The sequence below is a fragment of the Coloeus monedula genome (genome assembly GCF_965178545.1).
Source record: "Coloeus monedula genome assembly, chromosome: 5".
NCBI lineage: Eukaryota > Metazoa > Chordata > Aves > Passeriformes > Corvidae > Coloeus > Coloeus monedula.
This window is the reverse complement of record NC_138785.1, coordinates 6,572,445-6,596,545: the sequence shown is the minus strand read 5'-3', so window position 1 is coordinate 6,596,545 and position 24,101 is coordinate 6,572,445. Positions and strand designations below refer to the sequence as shown.

The 24,101-nt window shown below is 45.1% G+C and overlaps 1 protein-coding gene across 3 annotated transcripts in view; it reads right to left on the bottom strand.

The window, feature by feature from the left end:
* Window positions 1–17,534, bottom strand: part of JADE1 (jade family PHD finger 1) — a 42,953-nt gene extending 25,419 nt beyond the window's left edge. Inside the window, exons 1-2 of one of the 3 annotated variants that reach the window (XM_082281393.1) lie at window positions 17,466–17,534; window positions 8,160–8,237 (exon numbers count right to left, since the gene is read on the bottom strand). In XM_082281393.1, the coding sequence (XP_082137519.1) occupies window positions 8,160–8,211 (52 nt within the window). In that variant the 5' untranslated portion in view covers window positions 8,212–8,237; window positions 17,466–17,534. Of the gene's footprint in view, window positions 1–8,159; window positions 8,238–16,004; window positions 16,281–17,465 lie in introns of those variants that run through there. The other 2 variants (XM_082281394.1, XM_082281395.1) reach the window with 2 other exon arrangements.
* Between the last annotated feature and the right edge of the window lie 6,567 nt (window positions 17,535–24,101).

The following is a 24,101-nucleotide window of genomic DNA, read 5'->3' as shown; positions in this document are numbered from 1 at the left end:
CACTTAGAAATATCTCTGTGCCTGGATTCAAATTCCAGCACAAAGCAAAGAGAAGCAAACTATTCTGTAAGCAGTTTGCATTATATCAGGTACCGAAGAGTTGGCTGGGCAGAAGTCTTCAGGCCTTACCACAGAGAAAGCAGCATGCAAGCAAACACAACCTAAGACACCATCTCACGTAGCCAAACTTCCTTTCTTTCTGTTGCTGGAGGGTTTGCCCCTCTATCTTCCTTATCTTTATAGCATATTATCATATAATAATCTCACTCAAGATCAAAACAGAAGAAGTAATAGCCTTATATCTCGTCAACAGCAATGCTACTTGAAATTTAGTGTCAGTTGATGACTCCCCAATTGCAGCTGCTGAACAATGAGTCGATCCATACGATCTCTGCAGTGCTTTACAACACCACAGCATAACTGCTCAGTCTCTGACACACGTAATGAACCATCCTTGCAGCTCCCCACCACAGCACTTTTACACAAGTTCCCTGCTGTCGTCCCTTTCCTCAGCAGCTCATATTGAGTTTTATCATCTCAAAGAATACACACATAACTACTTACAGGTACATGTCACTCTTCTAACAGTCAGGCATTCCTAGATCTCATCTTATCTTTCAGCACAAGACCCAAGTGCCACTCAAGCTCCCCAGCCCAATTCCCATGGTAGCCATGCTTTACCACAACAGTAAACAGTTTTAACTCAAGTTTACTATAGGTTATCAAAGCCAATTTGAGCACCTCCCATGCTAGCATTCATAGGCTGATAACATGATGTCCAGCCTTGAAAGTCCAGTGGACTTAGGTGTACTCAATCTAGCAGTCTTGTAAAGAAAATTGTACCTCTCCAAAAACGAATCATGGTATTACAGAATATGCTGAGTTGGAAGGGACTCATCAGGATCATGGGAGTCCAACTCCAAGCCCTGCATAGGACCAGCCCCAAGAGTCACACTATGTGCCCAAGAACACTGTCCCAAAGCTTTGTGAGCTCTGTCAGGCTTGGTGCTGTGACCACTTCCCTGGGGAGTCTGTTCCAGTTCCCAACCACCCTCTATGTAAAAACCTTTTCCTGATATTCAACCTGAATATCAGGAACCTCCCTGGTTCAGCTTCATGCCATTTCCTTGAGTCCTGTCCCTGGTCATGAGAGTGAAGAGATCAGTGCCTGCCCCTCCGCTTCCCCTCGTGAGGATGTTGAAGTCTGCAGTGACACTGCTCACTGTGACACTCTCCCTCAGTCTCCTCTTCTCCAGGCTGGACAGACCAAATGACCTCAGCCACTCCTCACACACCTTTCCCTCAAGCCCCTTCACCATCCTCAAGGCCCTCCTTTAGAGCCTCTCTAATGGCTCAATGTCTTTTTTATATTGTGGCACCCAAAACTGCTCCCAGCACTGGAGGTGAGGCCGCCCCAGTGCAGAGCAGAGCAGGACAATCCCCTCTCTTGCCCAGCTGGCGATGCTGTGCCTGATGCCCCCCAGGACAGGGTTGGTCCTCCTGGCTGCCAGGGCACCGCTGACTCATGTTCAACCTACAATCAACCAGGTCCCTTTTCACAGCCTCTCATTCCTCAGTCTGTCCGTACACCCAGGGTTGTCCCGTCCCAGGTGCAGAATCTTGTCCTTGTTGAGCTTCACATGGTTGGTGATTGCCCGCCCTCGAATTTGCTGGGGTCTCTGCAGGGCCTCTGCCCTCAAGGGAGTCGACAGCACTGCCCAGTTAAGTGTCTTCAGCAAACTTACTTATCTTACTTACTTAGTATCCCTTCCAGTTCTGTGTCCAAGTCATTTATGAAGGGGTTGAAGAGCACAGGGCAAGGACAGAGCCCTGCAGAATCCCACTAGTGACTGGACACCAGCCTGATGTCATCCCATTCCCGATAACCCTTTGTGCCCAACCCATGAGCCAGTTGCTCACCCATCACAAAACATGATTGTCCAGCTGTGTACTGGACATCTTGTCCAGAAGGATCTTAGGAGACAGTAGCCAAAGCTTTGCTGAAGGCCAAAAAGATTACATCTACTGCTTTTCTTAGATCAGCTAGGTGGTCACCCTGTTGTAGAAGGACTAGACAAGCAGGACTTTCCCCTCACGAAGCTGTGCTGGCTGTGACCAGTGCTGGTTGCATTATCCTACAGCTGTTTTTCAATAATCTTTTCCATGATTTTACCAGGCATTGGTAAAAGTGACACTGACAAACCTGTAGTTTCTGGGGTACTCTTTCTTGCCCTTCTTGAAAATTGTCAGTGTTTTCCAGCTTCCAGTCAGATGGGATGTCTCAGGATTCCTGAAACTGCTCAAAAATCATCAAGAGAGGTTTTGCGATGTCATCAGCAGCTCCTTGAGGAATCTCTGATGAATCCCATCAAGCCCTATAGATCTGTGGGGATCTGCAGCAGCAGATCCTGCACAAGTTCAGGGTCAGCTGAGAGTTGATTAATCTCACCATCATGATCCTCCAGCTCAGGGCACTGAGACCCTCTTGGTCCATCATCCCGTTGAAAGCAGAGGCAAAGAATGCATTAAACACCTCTGCCTTGTCCATGTCCCTGTTGGTGAGGTGACTACTCTCATCCTGTAACAGGCTGATGCTATTTCAATGCTACCTTTTGCCATTAACGTATTTGATAAAACTTTTTTTATTGTCCCCCACATTTCTGGCCACCTTCAACTCCCAGCTGAGCTTTGGCCACATGAATTTCTCCCTACAGTGGCAAGCAGCATCTGTGTTCTTCCCTTATCACCTGACCTTGCTTGTTCATACACCTTTCTTTTTCACCTCACATCCAAGAGCACATCCCTGTTCAGCCCAGCCAGCCTTCTGCCTCGCCTGCTTGACTTGCAACATTTAGGAATTGCTTGCTCTTATGCCCTTAGGAGCTGATGTTTAAAGCACTGATGGACCCCAGCACCTGCAAAAAATTTTTCCCAAGGGACTTTACTTACTAGTTTTCTGAGCAGCCTGATCTCTGCTCTCCTCAGTCCAGAGCTGCGGTTTTCCCGGCACTTTTACTCCTGTCAAGTGACGGTGATGATTATGGGAAGTGCCTTCCTCAGATGTGATACCCCATCAGCCAAGATAGGCCTTTCAAATCACTCTTCCAGATTGCTCCAGCAACTTCACCACAAGCCACTCTGCCCCACTCTGAGATTAGCCTCCAGGTAAGATGCTCGTTCTTACCATCTGTCATCACTCTCCAACCCTTTTTCAAAGTCACAGTAGTGACCACTACACTTGCTGCTTTGCCCAAATTCTGAGCACTGTAACTACATTATAAGTTCTGTTGTTTAATCACCATCCCTCACCTCCCAGCCAGTTCAAATGGAAAACAAAGAAATGTTCCTCACTTCCTTTTCACAAAGCTCTGCACATGCAATCACCTCATTTCAGGCCAGCAGCGGCTACAATTCTACAGTAAATGACACACACCCCCAAGGTTATGTACTCGGTAACCTTTGTGAAGGCACTCTGGGATCCATCTCAAACACTGCAGGAATCCACTGGGATTCAAAGCCCTTTCTAAATCCAAGATCCCCGTCATTCAGTCAGTGCAATGGATATTGGCAAAATTCGTTTAACTTTAAAATAACATTTGTTTAGCAATGATAGAATAAGGGTCTGCTTAAATTACAGAACTCTATTCCATAATCCATAGGTATTAAATCTTTCATTTCTCAGAACTCACGTGAAACTCTGTAAATCTTGAAAGTATTTTTCATCTGCAAGTGTCTTCAGTTCTTGTCTCGGACACTCTGCATGTAGGAGTATGATAAATTGATAAACCCTCCAAGAATAAATGAAAAAGCCTCATGAGAGCAAGTAAAGTCTGAATAAAATCATGCTTTGAATTCCTTGCTCACGGAAAACAGCACGAAAACTCTGACACCCAGAAGTGCCTGGATTTCACACAATTTCCCTTATACAAATGTCCATGAGCTTCAGACCTTTCTCAAAAACAAGCTGTCCACATGTCCAACCAATTTATGCTAAAAGGAATGCCTTGAAGCAATAAATGGGAACTCCTCCACTGCACAACTTGATCTCACCAGGAAACAGCATATGGAATATTCAGCACAAGCCACCTTTGCAGATTTACAGACCAACGAGGCTAAAAAGACAGGTGTCAAACACTGAGCAGGAAAGCTAAAACTGCTTCAGTATCAAGCACTTAATTAGCATGAGACCCAGAACCATAAAGAGAAGGTTTAGCAACAGAGGGGCAAGCTGAAATGGAATGTAACAAAATTTGTTGAAAAACTATCAAGACTCTAGCCAGCCACCAGAAAACAGGAGCGTAATTGATTTCAGGTAAACACTAGTGATTTCCTTCCGACAGGCTTTGTAGAATGCAGCACGTACATCACAAGGCTTTCACCATGGGCCTGGCTAATATGAATGCCCATTACAGCTGCTGTACTACGCTATCTGGAAGGCCACAGAAACAAACAAGCTCTGCCAGGTGACCAAAGAAGAAAAGCTGTCAGGAGCAAACACTCTTAAGCACTTCCCCAAGCCTCTCTCAATACCATTCCTCTGTATTTAGACAAAAGTTCAAAATCCAGAGCGATGCCTGCAGCCATTTTTCATTCAATTATATTTCACGGATAAGATGTTCAAAAGTGACCTCTAATTTCAGAAAATGAAATCCCTGAGAACACGCTCGGATACCCAGGGACTAACTGCAGAACTGCCAGGCACAACTGGCACTGACACCTCTTGCCTAGTGCTTCAAATATGCTATTTTGGCTTTGTGCTGAAATGAGGATTTAGAATTTTGATTCTAAGGGGACACAGCTTAACAATTTCCAGTAGTTAGGTTGAAGTACATGAAATAAATACTCTTGGAAGCTTAGCTTTAGGGAAAGAATCAAGTCTTGAGGGCAAAGAAGTGATGAGGAAAGCAAGGGTGCTGACTTTAAGCTGAGAGGCTTTAAAATACTGCAAATAACACATAACCACCTACACTAAAGTACCTTACATGAGTCAGTAAATACACGTATATACTCTAGGGCTGCAGCCATGCTGTTAAGCTTACTTCTCTTCCGTATTTCACTCCTAAATGAAAGCCATTCTCCCTTCTTTCATCTAACAAAATGAGAGCACCTTTTTCTCCTGAAGAACTGCTATATCTCGAGTACAATGTATTTTTAGCACTTGGGTATGAGCTTTGTTTGCTTGTGACTACCAAGGAAACTGATTCAGTTCAGTGATCCAATGGAAAACAACTTTTTTTTTTTAAATAAATTCCATTATTAGTGACATCATTATTACTACATTCCAAATATTCAGGTTCCTGAGCTCAACAGAATAAAATGCAGATTTTTTTAATGCCAAAATATTTTCCAGGTTGCACTAGCCTACGTGCTACAGCCTACCCCAAAAAGCACCATCACTCAGGTTACTCCAAACACATTTACTCAGCTACCCTCATGATGAACCTGAGATGCCTGATCGCAGCCTAGTAAAGCACAGTATAAAAACTCAGCTGCAGAACTGCTGCAGCTGGAGGCCGAATCCTCACCTTGTAGGATGGGGCAGAGCAGTGCTGAGCCCTAAGCTCAGAGACCATAGAGCTCATAATGATGCAACAAGTCCACTGCAGGGTCAAGAGACACCACTGACTGAAAGGGAAGCAGGTGTTTGCCAACAGGATTCCAACTAGGCGTTGATTTAAATTTCAACTTTTCAATTAGAAGATGTCTGTTTGAAATGCCCAGAATAGTCAAATGTAATTGTTGTCAGCCTCTGGAAACTCTGAGAAGGAAAAATAGCTAGTGAAAGACTTGAAGCCTTCAATACAGACCACAAATACTTAATAGAAATTTTTATCTTTTTTCGGGGGGGGGGGAGGGGGGAAAAAACTTGCTTGCCCTTCAAGACTACTAATCAGTCTGGTAAAGTAAGAATACGGAATACTACTGGTAAAGTAAGAATACAGAAACAAACATAGTGAGGACTAATCAGTAATTCTACTAAAGGCAAGAGAGATCCTGTGAAGGTGAAACCTGTAAGGGGACACCCTTGACATTCAAACATAGTTGCAAGGAGCCACTGGTATCTCCTGTAACAGGGAAACTGGAAAGGACCTAAGCTAAGTCAGTCATTCTTTTCAGGGAAGTCTGAATGACAAAAAGCCTTGGAAGTGCTGACCCCACACTAAATGTTATCTGGGCTTCTGATTGATAACCCTTAATCTTTCTGAACATGTATGTAGAAATAGAATGAATACACAGGAACCTGTATCTGAATTTGTCCAGTAACTTCACAAGAGGAAAAAAAAAAAAACAACAAAAAAACCATAATCAAGAAAAAAACAAGTGTAATGCAAAGGAAGTGGTATATATTTCAAATAATACTTGAAAGTACTTTTAAAAGTTCACTACCTTTGCCATGCAATTTATTCAGTAAAGTCATTTGCAATAACCAGGCTTTAAAATAGACAGATCATAAAGGGGCAAGAGGTTTCCTTTTATTTTCCAAACTCATCTTCTTATATCTTGATCTGTGGAACAGATTCTGTGGAAAATATAATCCACTAAGTTGATAACTCCATTCCAAATAGTCATACATCAAATGACATTACAAACATGTGCTGTAATCAGCAACAGGTCAGTCAATTGTGTCTGTTTCACAACTTCAATTCCAAGATTAACTGCTTCATATTTTATTCGGTAAAAGCTGTTACACAAGGCACATGAAGAGATCAAGGGCTTAAAAAAAAAGACAGCAAAGAGAGTGAAAATAAAGACTATTATTTATATGAAACACTATTTTATAAAGCTGCTAGGGAATGAAAAAAGGATTACGCTAAATTCTAATGGAAGACATCCTGTTTGCTGCCACTTGTCTATCTTACAAGTAAAAACACACCTTTTTTTCTGGGAAGTACACATCACCTTTGAGGAAGTGCACTGCAATTTTAATAACCTCAAGTAAACTTCAAACCAAGAAAAACACGTCTGATTTGTTTGGGGTTTTTTCTTCTGAAATCCCCCAGCTGCAGTTAGGTCCCCAAAACCAAGCCAAATTCCTCACCTCTAGCAGATTTTGCTCAATCCTTATTTGGATTAACTGCTAATCAGCCTGCTTGTTCTTACCTTCTCTAATCCTTTCACCTTTACTACTTCATTTCAGCAACAGTTTGCCTAGGGTTGTTTTAAGAGGCAGATTTGGCCATACCTGAGTGGATTCCCAGGCAGCACAGACACACCGAAGAAATGCATGCAGGTGAAGCAGTCACCTACGTGGAGCCACAGTGTATCACAGGGATAAGTTCTCAGAGTGAAGCTTCCAAAAGCACCTAGGAAACCACCCCGATCATTTTCAGACTGAAGTTTTACAAAATACCTCAGGTGTGAAGGCGTGCACCCAGATAGATCAAATTAAAACCACAAAAACCTCTCTGACAACTGGCTAAGCTGCAGTATTGTCAAGTACAATCTACTTGCTTCTTTGGGCAAATAAGACACCTTGGCACATTCCCCAAACTGACATTTTGTCTCTCCCCCCTGCCCCTCTTCTTTTTTCTGCTTAAATGAAAGATTATCAGCCACTGGAATCCAAACACAAGACAGAGAGATTCCACAGTGTGTGCTAGTTCCATCAGTATAGAAACAGTTAAAAACCATAAATACATTCTGTATCCAAATTTGTGATTTTCTGAATTCAAATTCTTGCGAGTAATTCCTCAAAGAAAATCTTCAAATGCAGTGAGGAACAACTTTTATGCTCCCTTAATCTTTTCTGCTTAAGCTTCAAGCGCTAGACTTTTCCACTGCATAAGAGGGTACGGGAACACTGAGGCAAATTTAAAATCCTTATGCAAACTTCTATGGGCAATGTCAGCAGACGTCTCCATGCTCATTCTGTCGTTAGAATGATAAATTATGCTGTTTGATAAGATTTCAAAGATGACCACTGACTTTTTCCTCTTGTTTTATATTATTAACTAAAACCACGTGCCAGTTCAATGGGGGCATCCTGGATCTACTGTCTACCTGTGCTCAGAATGACTTGAGTTCAAAACTAGATCCTTACAACACACATTTCTACCAGTTCAACCAACATGCAAAATGCCTCTGGCACATGAAACACTGCATTAGAACACGTTTTCCAACTCATAACCTCCTGCACTCTACAACAAAGGAGCACTTACTGCCATTGTCGTCAGAGTCCTCACTGCTGCTAGGAAGCCGATGTCGTTTCATGATCTCCCCGGGAAACAGCAGGCAGCCTGGGAAGCAATGAGACAGCACTTAACCCCAGGTAATAACACACAGTCATCAACTTGTGCTTCTGATGGCATGCGAGCATTTACAGCACACAAAGGAAAACAAACAACTTCAGCAGCAGCTGAAATATGAACAGTGAACCTCTCAAGGCTGCTTAATTAGGCTGTTATCATATGAACAGGTGGACAACACTGGAGAGTGGCAATGACAATCCCACCAATGCTTTCACCCCACCAAAAAAATGTGTTTTGTCCTGAGAGGTGTTAAAATCACTAAATATCTGCAGCCAATGTGCTTAACTTCCCCTGCCTATTCTGACACTAGATTTGCAATACAACAGTATTTTTACTGCTTGTGTAAATATTTACTTTGGCTAATATATTTTTGGAGCAATTTTATTCCTGTTTAAAGTGCCAGATTTACAAAATCAGAGATTAAAGTCATCCACTTACACATAAAAAATGAAGCATCAGCAGTAGCGAGCCCAGTTTTCCCAGATTAACTAAACATGCATCATCTATGCCCTGGAAAGCACCACCCTCTAAGATGAGAGAGTTACTTCCTCCTGCAGCCACATTTCTAGTGCCATGCCTAACACTAACTGTTCTTTGAGAGTAAGATTATTCAGATGATTATTCAGAGGTTACTCCAAACCGCCAGATGTCTACCAAAACCAAGTTCATGGGCACATAAGCCTGTGATAAAAAGGCCAAAAATTCCAAATCTTTTTAACTGCTATTCTCAGGGCACTGCTATTTTCACGTGTATTCCTTGTGGAACGAAACAAAATTCAGAAAAAACGAGGAAGCTGTAAATAGCTAGTCAGTATTTACATGTAAAAAGCTATTAAAAAGCGCAAGTTGAAGAGCAGAAAAAACATGACAAGACAAGTCCAGAAAGGCATATCCACCATAAGTTAAACTGACAAGGACTCTAGATGCACATCAAAACCCCTGAGTCTTTGCTTACCACGTATCAATCGTGGTATCAACAAGGTCTGGGCACTCTGCTAGCAGCAAATCCCTCACACCTCTGCACACAGATTTGGAGATCAGATGCCAAAAATATTTTCGTGCTTCTAGTTAAGTGCAGAAAATCTACCCTTATTTCCATGAGAGTTCAGACTTCCTCGAAACCTCTCAACAAAACTCCTTCCATTGGCCCTTCAGCGTAAGAATTAACTGCTTCAACTTTGTTCACTGAGAACACAGCTCATTGTAGGAAATTCAATAATGCCTTCAACTTTTGTAAGACTGATTCCCAAAATGCCTAACCAAAGCCTGACACTACTTCCAAAAGAGCACAAAAATATCAGCTCTTCCAGAAGTGTTTCATGTAAAAAGAAATTAGCATTTTTGAGGGAAATCATTTTGTCCCTACTAGCAAGTCACAAGCAACTGAACCTGAGACTCTATTTTACAATTCCAGTGAATACAGTTCTAAGAGCCTGAGCATTGCAGGACTGCCTCCTTTTTTGTATTATATGGGCAAACAGAGTTGGGGGGAAGCCTCTCTCCCACAGACTGACTTTTCAGAGTGGTATTTAATACATCTGTCATTGAAACATGTAACAGTTTTGAACTGCAAACTTTATTCACTAAAGAGAAGCTGAATGGTTCACCTTACCAAGACCTTTTGGCATCGTTTCACAGAGTAAAAGTACACATACAATGTCTGATGCCAGAGAATAAAGAATCATAAATGGCAGCCTCTTACAGGGCTAGAAGAATTCTCTCCAAAAATTGCTCTGAGGCAGGCCAGAACTTTGTGTGTATGGGAGACAGAAATGCTGTCAGTGGATAAATACACACACCAGCCAGGACCATCAAAACCCACTGAATACGGATCTGGTGTAAATGCAGGAGATCCAGAGCCAAGTTCCTATACAGTCACTTATAAAGACAGAGAGCCAACATTCAGATCCAAAACAGGCTAAGACAGAACTGAAAAATCAATTAGTTCTTACAAGGCCAAAACTAGGGGGATGAATATCTATTCTGTAAGGTACTTTTTCTATTAGTTCACATATTAATAACAGCAATGTAGAAGAAGATATTCACTCAGCAAGAACCTCCCATAAACAAAGTAAAGAAAAACTGGAAGAAAATAAAGGAAAATTGTCCTATCTCACAAGCGTAATTTGTATATTCCTGGTCAAAATCCTCACTTCCTGGTTTGTTTCCCACATGGTCTGAAAGGCATGATACACTGTAAAGCAAAGTAACAGAGCGTATGTACACTGAGACAAACCTGTGAACTTGCAACAAACAAGAAAATCTGGAATTCTGCTCCTTCACAGCTTTCTGGACAAGTGCATTTTGAATGGATCTTCTCCTAGCACACTTTCCGCAAATTCAAAAAAATAAGGAAAGAGATGGAACCTTCTTCCTCCTATCATGTGTCTTTAAAAAACAAACTGAACATCGCCTTTTTGGTTGCTGTTTAAAGGAAAGAATGGTATTCACACCTCCCAGTTCAAGCACTCTCCAGAGTTTTTCAGGAAATAAGCCAGAACAGAAGCCACTTTTCCTGAGTACAGAGTATGAAATAAGGCAGCTAATTTTCTTGTCCACTCTAGTCAGGTGTCTGAAGTTGGCCACACTGAAAAGCCTGTGTTCTCAATAGTAACATTAAAAGAAATATCCCATTTGATGAAGCTCATGTGAAATTGTTTTATAGATGCATGGGGAGGGGGGGGAAGAGTTAAAACTCAGAGTTCTCATTTTGCCATCTTTGACCCTAACCTGAGTTTACAGGGAGCTAAATCACAGATCAAAAAGCAGCATTTGGCTTCTCAGAGTAAGACTCAAATCCAGTAAGATTAACCCCCTGGAACTTGTGTCATTAGGAGAATAGCTTTTTTCAACTTCTAAAATCATTTTAAACTGCTCCCACCAGATGTTCATATCCACAGCTCAGAACACATGTTCCAGAGGTAACACTGGAACAGCTAATAAGACTTATAACCAGGCAGATTGAAATGGTTTTCAGCATATTGTGGTGCCCCTGCCCCAAAGGCTACCAGTTTCTGTCAGGCAGTGGGTGACTCAAAGTCACACAAGAAACTCATTAAAAAGTGCACATTAGAAATAAGCATGGATTATGGATAGTGATGGTTAGATGCAGATTGATGCTGCAAGTTTTCTCCCTGTTCCAGCAGACATACACTATGATCACCATGCCTCTAAGCAAAGAGAATTCACATGTAAGCATAAAAAGGGTAAAACATTTGATGCTGGCTTTAATACCAGAGTAAAAGCTATGCACCCCAGCCTGCAACTCTTGCAGGGCAGGAAGAGACACCCAGATGACTGAGCTCAATTCCCAAGTGTGTGCAATCACGTAATTGCTGTCCAGCCCAGAAGTTTCCACAAAACATTCACAGCAACCCACACATGGCACAGAGTGACCTCCCAACTCCCTTCGCAGGACCAACAGTGCTCTGAAGCAAGGAAGCAGTCAGCCAAACAGTGCCTGTGAACCCTGGATCTTCTATCAAACCTTTTTATGGCTGTTTTTCTCAAATTATTACACCAGCCCCAAAAGGGCCTTTGCACAACACACTGTTCACCTGAAGAGGAAGCCCAGCACTTCAGAAGCTACCACAGAGTCCAACAACCCTAAGCTGACGAAGGCTGCACCACCAAGCCACACTCTCTATCAGTTTTCAGTGACACCTGTGAATTCTTAATAACTCAGCAACTTTTGTATGCAAACTTTCAGTTTCGTTTCCTTGAAAGAAGATTGTTTCTTTGCGTTAAAACCATCCTTTCAGGAATCAGTCAGACCAACACACAGCATGCTGATCGTGTTTTCTCCTGAACACTCCAGCATAACATTTACCAGGGAGAAACCCAACTGGACTCAGTCTGATGCCAGCCTGCAACCAAACACAGCTTTCGAGAAACAGCCACAGCTCTGCAGGCAGTGTTACTCCAATTCCACAGGCAGCAAAGCATCCAGGAGCACTTCATGCAATCACACCACCGTGATTAACGACCCCATCGTCCTCAGATGAGCTGGCCACACCAGGGCAGCACTGGTGAGGCCAGCACAGCCTGCAACACGCTCTCCTGCGCTGCTCCAGAGGCTGAAGGTGCTGCTCTACTTTACAGAAACACATCACCAGTTGCTTTTCCATCATGCTTGCTCTGGAAGTTAAGCTCTGGGTTTTGCTCATTGACTAGGTATAAACTCTAAACATATAAATGCAATTCCGAACTTTGATGGTGCATTTGCTCAAAGTGTTTTTAAAGGCAAGATTACACCACCTGAAACTGGCTTCTGCATTTTGGAGAACGTGGGAAGCCTTTTTCAAAATACTTGCAAATGCTATACAAATGAAATGACTAGACAATAATCCAATACAATCAATGTCAGGCCACAAAACAGCATTTGAATTTACATATCCTTGTGGAGCTGAGCAACAAACATCTAAGTCTATACAAATAACTGTATGCAGGTAGGCACACAGACTTTGCTGTCCACTTCTCAGTATTTGATGGCAGGTGCAGTGCAATGGGTTAGACTCAGCAACATGACACAGTATAGCAAATTCACTATTTTTAGCAGCGTGCATTACCATGCTACTCCATTCTTACCTCTCCAAGAGATAAAATAAGCAGCAAAAACCCAAAGACCCCACTGGACAGCAATGTCAAGACCTTTCCTTTTTTTCTCCCACACTGGAGTCCCAGGAGTTGCACTGGTAAGAGTGTAAAAAATGCAAAGAGCAGAAATCCAGACACTGCCCCATAAAACTGGGACAACAGCGTGCACACACATACACCCATGTGCCACATACCACGTGCACAGTTAAGAACCCCACATTGTTCTTCACTCAGTTTGACCTCAAGTGGAGAGGCAATCAAAGAGAAAGATGTAAAGCATGTCAGTCCTTGTTATGCAAATAGCTAAACAGAACCAGATTGTAAAAAATAATTATACATGGAAAAATCTACATCCTCAGGTCAAGGGTTTTCCACAGCACAATTCTTACTGAAGTATTTTCAAGGGCCGTATAAACCCCTGGGTAAAAGAGTGTATAATTCAAACTCTGACAGACAATTAACTGTAACCATGTTAGCGGGTGTCACTATAACAAACTGCACTGAACAGCTGCAGAGACAGAATGGGAAGAAAGCAGAGTTATGACAGATGTACACCCTGAAGACAAACCGAAAAACTGGCTTTTCCTGAAAGTAACCCACTAACTGCAATGAAATGAAGACCTAATTATCTCTAGTACACAAGAAATTGCTTCAAAACACCTACTGTACAAATGGAAGTGAAGTGTGACACAGCTTAATAAAATGGATAGAAGATAGAGACATTTGGCTTCTATTACTGGACTCTTTTTAAATAGCTTGTTTGTAACACCACACCTTCTTCACTGACACCTGACATCACAAGAAGCTTTTCTGCTTCTATCCTAGACCTAAAACAGAAAAAAAGGAAGCACATCAGAAAAAAATTGTATTACTAAAATCCACCTAAAATTTTAAAATTCCATGAAAGTTTTCATAGCAACATTTTATAGTCACAGAGATACAAGCAGAGCTCTTAAATGAAATATTACAGTATTATGGAGCACAGTCCACAGTGCAAAGAGCCACAGACCTTAAATCTGGAGGAAAAAAAAAATCCTCCAAATCTCACAAAACAAAGAAGTACTTGGCCAAACAAGGCCAAGAGTGTTCTCCACAAGGGATATTTCTACTGAATTCAGCACACCTATTCAAAATTTCACAAGGGAAGAGAGAAGCACAATTTGGCTGTTATCAACCCAACACTTCTCAGGAATCCACATGCTCATTTATGCACCTGCGGAAGCCAACTCATAATGTTACCTTACTACTTGGGCAGGGGCAACAAATTATTCCCAGACTGCGGTGGTGAAACTGACCGCCCAAAATCTGGAGCAATACACAAACTGGGCTCCATGACTTAATGCAACCATTGCAGTTCATCTCTTCCACCTAGGAAATGGTGCCAGCTTGGTCATCTCCAGCTGAAAACAGGAGCACGAAGCAGCAGTACTAACCACATGGAGAAAACATTTGAGGAAAGACTGGAAGTTTTTTTTTTTTTCTAGGTTCTGTGAATGGGGAATGAAACCAGAGAAGCTGGAAGGGAAATCTGCAGCTGTGAGAGGAAAGGGGAGTTTATTATTATTACTTTATTTTAAACATATGTATTAAACATAGCTCAAAAGCAGGGAGCAAGTGGTATATGAAGCCAGAGGGAAAATCTTGCCACTAAAACATACAATCCTTGCTGTTTCAACAATATCCCACTGAGTGTGAGAAACCTCTAGAAATAGAATCATAACAAGCATATTTTGGTGTAACTTTTATGAAGGTTTTTGGTTTGCAAGTGTGGGCAGCTTCTGACTTAGCTAAAAGACAACATCTGCTTAAAAAGGAAGTTATTCCAAATAACAGCTAAATCTTCCTCTAAATAAATGGGGCTGGCATAAAAGCACCTTCAGCCTTTTACATTAAAACGTCAACTAAAATGTGTTGCTAAATCCTACTGGAATTTCTAGTGCTCCCTCACAGCTACATGCACCTACTCAGACCAGGTCACCACGGTCTGTGTTACTGGGGGGCTGACAGACCTCAGGACACCCCGGATCTCACCTGCGGGTGAACCTAATAAACTTTCTCAGAACAAGGCGGCCAGCTGAGGAGCCGGGGAGAGCCGGGAGGAGAAGTCGGCCGGCGGCAGGCGCTGCTCGCAGGTGCGCTGAGCCCCGGCCGCCCCGCCGCGCCCACGGCTGCGGGCTCGGGGCCACCTTCCCGCAGGGTGAGAGCCGAGGCTTCGGGAGTCGCTTCCAAAGCGGCACTCAAGCTCACCCCGACCGCCGAGCCCAGCCCGGCCGGGTGCCGCTCAGGGCAGCTCTCATCCTCCTCCTCCCGCAGCGATCCCATCTCCGCTCCGGCTCCGCATCGTGCCCGCCCAGGGCTCGCGGCAGCGGCGCCGGAGCCGCCAGGGCACGGCCGGCGGCCGGCTGAGGTCACGGAGCAGCCTCCTGGCCCGGGCGCCGCCGGGCTACACCTCCCCCGCGGGGGTGGCACCTTCCCGGCCAGCTGCACGGCCGCCGGCTTCCATGAGAAACAGCCCGGCTCGCCCCCTCCTTCTCCTCCCTCCCGGCTCCCGCTCCTCCCCGCCGCCGGCCGCACCAATCCGCTCGGCCACGGCTGCAAATCAAACTTGGTGCCCCCGGCTCCGCCGCCTCTCCCTCAAAGCCCTGTCACTGCCGAAAACGGCCAAGGCACCTTCCCCGCCCGCCCCCGCGGCCGCACTGCCATGGAGGGGGTGGACGGGACGGCGGATCGAGCGGCAGCTCGGAGACGAGCTCATTTTCTGTGTCTTGTGTCTGTCTCTCCTCCCACTCCCAGACAGTTCTGGAAACTGTGTTATCACCTCTTGTCACAGGAAACCAACCAGCAGGCGGTGCAAACAAACAAACACCCTTTGCCTCCACCCTTCCCAAAATCATCCTATCGGGGACGAACGGGCGGGCGCGAACGGGAAGGGAAAAGCAAATAAAAAAAATAAAAAAATAAAAAAAAACCCCACAAATAAAACCAAAACAACAAAACATTCCGCCCCCCTTCCCCCTCCCCCCCCCCGAAGAAAAAAAAAAAAAAAACCAAACACCACCAAAATTCTCCTCGAAGCAGGCGGACTACGCGAGCCCAGGGCCGGGCAGGGTGGCTTTGTCTAACTGGAACAAGTGGAATGATGGCTGGAGCCGCACTCACCTCCCCGGGAAGAGCGGCCCGTTACACAGAAATGCCGCAGCCCCGCTCCGTCCCGCTCGCCAGGCACCGGGGCAAGAGCCAGATCACGGAGCTACCCCGACCGCCGCCCGAGCAAGTTGGGGCGGGCGTTCGCCGCCGCTCCCCGCGGTCCCCCTGTGATGTTACGTTCGCGCCCCAACACCGCCGGCCGCCTCTCCGCTCCCTCGCCCACAAACTCCGGCCCGGCCACGCGGATTCGCCCCTCGGCCTGCGCCGGGCACGGGCCGAGCGGCGGGAGGGGGCCGGGCCCCCCCGCGTCCTGCCCAAGTTCGCTCCGCGCCCCCCGCCCCGCTCCCGCTTCGCCTCCCGCAGCCGGGGCGGGGGTCGGACGCGCCGGGGTCGCCGTGCACCTGCCGGCCGCAGCCCCGATGCCGCCCCGCGCCCCGGCGGGGCCGGGCAGCGCCGCACACATTTCCCCGCCTTTTCCCACTCTCAGACACGTGCACTTCGGGGCTCGGGCAAGTTGTTCTCCAGCGGGAGACACCGCGCTCCCGCCTGAGGCGACAGGGCCACCTCTGACAGCCCGGCGCTCCCCGCCTCCAGCGGAGCACCCACCGGCGCCCATCAAGCAGGCGGCTGACCGGCTGCGGCTCTCCCGCTCCGAAAGGCAACTTCTGTTTAATTTCACCGATGAGCAGGTTTTATGCTTTCCAAGCATTTTTTTTTTTCCCCACGAGCCAAATCCAAGTGCGACTGGGGGTTATGGGGGGGAAACAAAGCTGCTCCTGCACACGAAACACCTCCTCTCCCACGCACACCGCTCCTCGCCCGCGGCGAGAGGCGACGGGTCTCGTGGGCATCTGGGTAACACTGTGACACACAGTGGCCATGACTCTCCCCCACCCCCTTCCTACACATCAGTAGCCGAGCAGGACTTGCGCTCTGCCATTGCCATCTGGCTACCAAGTTGCTCCAACGCTTCCTACTTTCCGCGGCGGGCGATACCCGGCGCTGCTCCCGCGGCGCAGCCTGCAGCGACGCCTGGGGCGCAGGGCCGGCGGCACGGCAATGCGCGGCACGGAATGGCACGGCACGGAACACCGGCAGCTCACTTGGCCGCCGCACCTGGGGAGCTGCGCGGTGCCCACTTGCCCGCAGCGGAACAAAAAGGGAGCCGCCGCCGCTGCCGACACCGGCCGGTCGCGCCGAGCGGCAGCGCAGCCTCCCCTGCCGCCTCCGCCCGCCCCAGCCCCGCACAAGTTACTGGTGGGATAGCGGAGCCGCAACTCGGCCGCCTCCCCTCGCCCCGTACCGAGCGGCGCGGCTCTTGGCGCCATGTTAATGACGTACTATCTTATTTCCACTAGGCAGCGACCTTCGGCACGAAACTGCTCTCCCGCCGCCTCCGGAGCGACAAAAAAACCCCATCAAATATGGCTGTGCTGGCGGCTCCGCGGCTGGCGCTGCGGCGGGCACGGTTACCTGCTGGCGGCGGCGCGGCGGCGGCGAGGGCGGGCGGCGCGGCCGGGCTCCCCCTGCGCGGAGGGCTCGGGGCCGCCGCATGAGTTCGACGCGGCGCCGGGCAGCGGGCACGGAGAGCGGCTCGCTGCGCCACACACACTCTCTCTCACACACACAGATTCCCTCTGACTGACGTTTGTACTTGTTATGGAGGAAGGACTCCGTGAATCAAACTCGTTTCTGGGTCACTGCTGCCACAGGGGGGAGCTGCTTTAATCCCCTGCCAAAACTGGAAGGCGAGGGAAGGGGGGAGAAATAATAATAATAATGCAGCGCCGGGGTGGGGAGGCGGCGGCGCGGCCCCGGGGGAGCCGCCGTTAACTCTTGGCGGGCCTGGCCGCACCGCGCGGGGCTCCCGCCGCCGGAGCCCGGGGGAGCGCGGCCGCCCGGCTCCCGCCGCCTCCCGCTTGTGTTCGAGCGGGCTGGAAAATGCAGATGGGAGGCAACGCTGTGCGGCTGGCAGCTGGGAAATGATACGTGTCTGCACCCGCATCCCGCCCGCGGCACTGCTGGCCTTACCCTGCAACCATTAACGCTTCTCTCCAAAAGATTTAAGCCGATTTCGCAAGCAGGAATTCTAGCGCTGCACTGGCTCCCTGTGCAGAACGCATGAGTCACTATTTGTCAGGCTGAGAAACTGAGGTACCAAGAGTTAAACGCTGTGGCCACATGCGTAGCGCATAATTGCCGGGGCAAGAATAAAACTGCACGCTCCCTATTCTCAGCCCCCAGCGTTATCCCTCTGGCTCGTTAACTTTGATACTTCTCAAAGACTAGAAAGAGCCAACACAATCTGCGGCTCAGTTCACATCTTTCTAGCAGGAGTGGAAATTATCTTAAATTGGCACCAAATGACATACTAAACTTCCCATTACCTAAAAAGCGTGTTTGAATGCAGATTTCCTTATTTTTCCACATAAATCGCTTTACCTCACGCCATACACCTGTGCTCCCTGAGTGAAAAACTCCCCCTTCTGAGCAGAATTCCTGAGCAGATATAGTCTGAGGTAATAAACACCACAGAGAAAATTCAGCATAAGCTCAGACACAGAATTAAGGCGATCTGTGCAAAGTAATCCCCATAGTATGCAAATACAAATTAATGCAGCCTCCACAGCAATATTAGTCTGCCAAAGAATCACACCTTAGTTCAGCACAGGAATTGGGTCGTTACTCATCCGTGCAAACCGAGTAATTTATTCTGCCGTCTCACCCACCCACCTACCCAATAATGAAACAGTACTTACATTGAATCTGCACATCCTAAAAAGTTGTACTTTACTACAAAACATCCTCCCCCTACCCCACCCCCCCCCCCCCCCATCCCCCGAGATATTTTTTCACTGTGAAAATCAGACAGTTGTGGTTTTATTCACGGAACACCCTGAAGCACCTTCCTATTTTAGAGCCTAAGACTTTGATTCCCTTGTTTTCTACTTCACAAAAATACGAAAATGCATGTATTCCCTACATTCTCCTGCACTTGCATTGCCACCCAGACCTGTAAAGATACCTGTTGGCATAGCTTTCTGTACGTCAGCCTAATTAGGAACATCCATGGTCATCCATGCAACACACCCCATCGTAGTACCTGATAATTATAAAAAACTTACTGCCACACCCTCATCACCTTACCCCTGAACTTCCAGGGGTGTTAATTTTCAATACTGGCTGGAGACTTAGTTGTTCTGTATTTTCTAAACAGCATATGCCTGCTGCTGGGCTATGGTATAAACCTCAGAACAGAGTAGGTCAAGAGTTTTTCCCCTCAGTGGTTTGCAGGCCCCTCAGGAGCTCAGGGACTACTTCTCATGAGTTCATAAAAAGTAATCAAGATGAGAAAAGCTACTGTCAATTGGCATTTATTATAGAAGTATGCAGTTCTACTGGATTAATATGATGGTTTTTCTTCTAAATAATTTTAAATAATATTGTCCATTGCAAAAGACTGAAGAATTACAAGAAATGCTATTTGTTCCACTTTCCTGAATTCTTTCCAAGAAGTTCAGAACAAGCTTCTGAGAAGAGCTTAAATGTGAATGGGCTCTAATTTCTCAAGAGGAATGACAGAAACTTTCCTGTCTCAAGCTCCTTGGATTTGAGGCAGTATTTTTGTTTTTTGGTAATTAGTTTTCCTTTGCATATGCAGCCAAGTTTATATTACACCTTGTATTTTAGGAAGTGTTTCTCTTGGAAGCCATGTGAGGCCATACATTTAAGATAACATGAATGTTTTCATGGTAACATGAATGATGGGCTGTGTTTCAAAAAAATAGTGACTATCTGGATTACTGTAGAAAACTCCCCAAATGTGAGTCCTGTGTGCTCTATAAGCAGCTAGCCTAGTCTTTACAGGAAGGTAACACAACTGGAACAAAGATGCTATTTTGTCTCTGAGTACAGTGTATCCACAGAGACTCCTCTGGAATAATACTCTTCTATGTTTGAAAAGGAAATATTAAAAAATCAAAGGGCTAGTAGTTGGAAAAATAACTTTGGGAATGATTGGGAAACAAAAGGGAAAGGTTACTTCCTGTACTGCTTCAGCACTACAGGTATGAAGTTGAATACCAGTATAGCTGTGGTCAAACAAGAGAGAGTAGTCTTCTGCTATCTCCAGTGGCTAAACGTCAGAGTGATGAGGAAAATTCTGCTGTAAGTGGAGTCAGTAGAAGTTTTGACATCAGCCCTTGTCTCTAATAAGTATTTACCCTCTCAGCAAAGGGGGTACTTTGTTATAATAAATAATGTCTTAAGGCTTTGTGCCTCTCTCACTTATCTTTCTATCAGTGTTATCACTCATTCCAGGAACACTCAGAGGATATGTGTCAGGCTTAAGAGTTAGGCTTTGTGCTAACACACAGAACTTCTGGTCCCTTCTCCAAGTTGTTTCATCAGATATAATCACTCATACATTAAATTTTATTTCAATTTTTGTAATTGATTCATTTTTTAATGTCTCCCTCTTGGCTTGATTATTTTTTTTAGCAGATGCACAAATTCAAGGATAGAATATGTGGCTTTTCAGCACTCTTTTCCACCCTTTTGTGGAAATCTGTTGCTGCAGCAGTGGCTAATAAAATATCCTTCCTTCCTTCCTTCCTTCCTTCCTTTTCCTAATTTGGTAATACTCCTTTTACAGTTGGAATCTTCCACTAATTCTTGCAGTCCCCACACATGAAGGTGAAGCTAACAAAGTTGAGTTTCTCCTCACTGTTAAATTTGGCCCAAGAGTATCACTTAAAACTCAAAACTGTTCTTTTGCTCTTTGGGCTCCAGCTTTCAGGAACTTCCCTTTTCTCATTTTTTTTTTATTTTGAAGATTACAAACTTGAGGAGAACAGTAGCACAGATCCAAATCAGCACTGTCAGCAGTAGATTGTACTTAAAGAGTAGGTTTTCCAAAGAGCTTTCGTATCTCCTGTGAGAGGTATTTTGTAGAGCAGAGCCATAAGACAGGCACACATTTGGGCCAATTCCTGTTGAGGTCCATTTTGTCTCTGTCTGGTCTACTCACAAGAGCAAGGGAAAAAAAAGATTTCGACTCATGCATATGTAAATCTGTACCACTTACAAGCTGCATAAGTACAATATTTTTAACTCCTGCAGAAATAAAATATACTCAACATGGCTCATCTATGGGCCACGGAGGAACATAGCTGTCAGTTTTGTCCAACCCAAATACATCATTTATGGCAACATGGCACCTGGCTGCCTCACAGAATTATGCACAAAGCCCCCCACTAATTGGTGCTCTGGCTTTTTCATCCTTCTCATTATCTACAACTACCAAAATTTGGTTGTCTGGATTAGGCAGGTCAAAAAGGCTAAGGTCAGGTAGTGAATTATTTCCTTTGACTCTGAAGCTGAGGTTTACAGCTACCAGGATTGCTTGTGAGAGTGATTCGTTTATTCATAGGCCATACACCAAAGATCTGATTTCTCCCGTGCTCGCAACCCTCATTCTTCTGGTTTATAGTTCCTTTGGCTTATTGAAATGTAGTTGTGAGAGATCACTAACTGGGTGTATGGGCCAGCACCCCAGTACGGAGAAGCTGTGCCAGTGAAGGATGAGGATGGGAAGGGATGAAAATGAATCCTCAGAGCTGAACTTTATATTTAGCAGGCTTTCGGCGGGGCTTGCAGCAGACAGACCAGTGTACTCTTTTTAATGACAAAACTTGAGAAGTAGAGATTATAATACTAATTTTATCTGTGGGTCGGCAGGGGCATACAAAGGTTATATCACTCACACAAGTCACATGTTAAGTCAGCATTAAAACCAAGAATAGAAACCTAAAGTAACGCCTCTCAGTCCAAGGTTTCTAATGATTAAACCATGTCCTCTCCTTTGGCCTGCTCCACAGTGCATAACACAGTACAAAGTATACCTCCATGGCATTTTGCACATAGATACCTTAAAATGTTTTTGCAAGTCAGACACAATCATTGCACGGATATGCAACTGCTGACACTGTGCATTCATCTGAAAAGGAAGCAGGGACAGGTATGCCCAGTAGGTAAAATTAACTACATTCAAAAATCTAGAAGCATAGCTACTGAAATCAGTGTTTCCAAATTACTGTAATTGAAAAGTGGAAGCTGACAGGAAACCAGTAGAACAAGAAACTCAATGGAACAACTGGAAGCAGACGGTTACCTTGCAGGTCTGCAAATTAAGCTGGATGAAGATGATGCATCACCTTTAAGGGAAATAACACAACTTTGTACATGATGAGAGAAGTAATTAGCAGCCGAGGTAATGCCCTAAGGATTATGAAAACCTCAGGCAAGTGAGAGTTTAGCAGCAACAGATCAAATCTCAGCTGAAGTATCTACACGTGCCTATCTGGCAGCTCATCAAGCAACATTACAACAGCTAATCTAAATGAACTTCAATATTAAATTGTGTTTGTGCAGGCAGAAATCACGTAGTGAAAGAAAGGTGCTGTGACAAGACTTGTGGAAGAGTTCAAAAGAATCTGATTACAGATTTGCTGATTGCAGAGTGCAACCTGATAACTGGTTGCTAGAAGTGGAGTAGTGGTACCAATTTTTCAGGGGAGTACAAAAAAAATCAATTTTTTTTTCCAGTAACAACTTAGTGCCAAAATGACTTTAAAAAATTTGCAACTCTGGATCTTTAGGAGTCAGAAAAAGATTGACTCAAAAAAAGAAAGATCAGCTGTTCAAATTGCTCTGAGCAGTTTCTGATAACATGTCTACAAAGAGCAGTAATCTTAGAAGTAACTTCCCATGTGGTCCTTTTGGGTTCCGTTTGGTACTTGATGGAATCGCCACAGAGTTGCTTCTATTTGTGGGACGACTTCTTCCAAATGGAATAACTCACAGTTCATTGAATTTAAAACTGTCTGCAGGCCATGAAACTGACATCTGCCACAAGGGCCAGGAAATCCTACACCTCCATGGCAAAAATCAAACCTAGGACAATTAGCTATAAGTTACAACGCATAGGAGATATTCTGATTATCCTCAAGAGGTATAAATATGCCCCTCTCCTCAGTTTCCATGCTTGAAATCCCTCTTAGGGGATGTGGCAGTCATGCTTTCAACAAAGAGGAAATTTTCTCCTTAAATAGTCAGAAGTCCACTGATTTCAGGTGCAGCTGTCCTGAAACCTACTTCAAATATTAGTAATTTAGCTCAGTAGTACACAAAGGTAAAGGGTATAAAGAAGCCATCACTACTAAATAAAGCAAATCCTAGTCAAATAGACAGCTGTTGTTTATTTTAGCTATTTTACTTTACCAATTATATGTTCCAGAAATTAAGTTATTCAGTGTTTGACGAGTAGGAAAAATTATTGCGAAAACTAAACTAAATATCTTTGTCTTGCGGCGATATTGATTGCTGAGCTTTTCTACAAGTTCCACTGTATAAATAAGCACAAAAACCGGTTTGGGATGTTTTGATCAGCATAGATGTTACAAAAGCTACCTCATGGACTTACATTTCACTACTGTTTATGTTCGGACGTTCAACAGTATCAAACAGGACTCGGAACAAGAGGCTTGGAATATTCAGCACAAAAGATTGTTTACAGAGTAGGGGAAAGCTGAGCCCTTATCTAACCCCCTCCATCTCTCACTCCCCCAGAAAGGTGGGGAGCTATTGGGATAAAGAGAGCAGCTTATGCCATATATCCATGGGCCACATAACCTTGCAGAAACTGGCCTGAGCTGTGTCATTAACACATACCCAAACCAACACCGTTCTCACTGTTACACTTCCACTTTGCTAGGAGCTTGTCAGAAGTACACACTGAGTAAAAAATCCCCCAACATAAGAAAAGCCTCAGTAACCTTATCAGGGGGAGAATTATTATCTCTTTTTCAAATTAAATATTGAGACATAATTGGAAAGAGATACAAATAAAAACTGCCCCTGGCAAAGCGAAGAGACTCGAATTCATGATTCAGCCCTAACACATTACAGCAGACTAATCCTTCAGTGCTGTTTGAAACATACACAATAGGAGAGGTCAGCTACCCCCAAAACTGCATTTGCACACTGAATGTGTCAAACCCCAAATTGCTTCAGACTCTACAAGAGCAGTAAGGGTTACAAGGAGGTGTC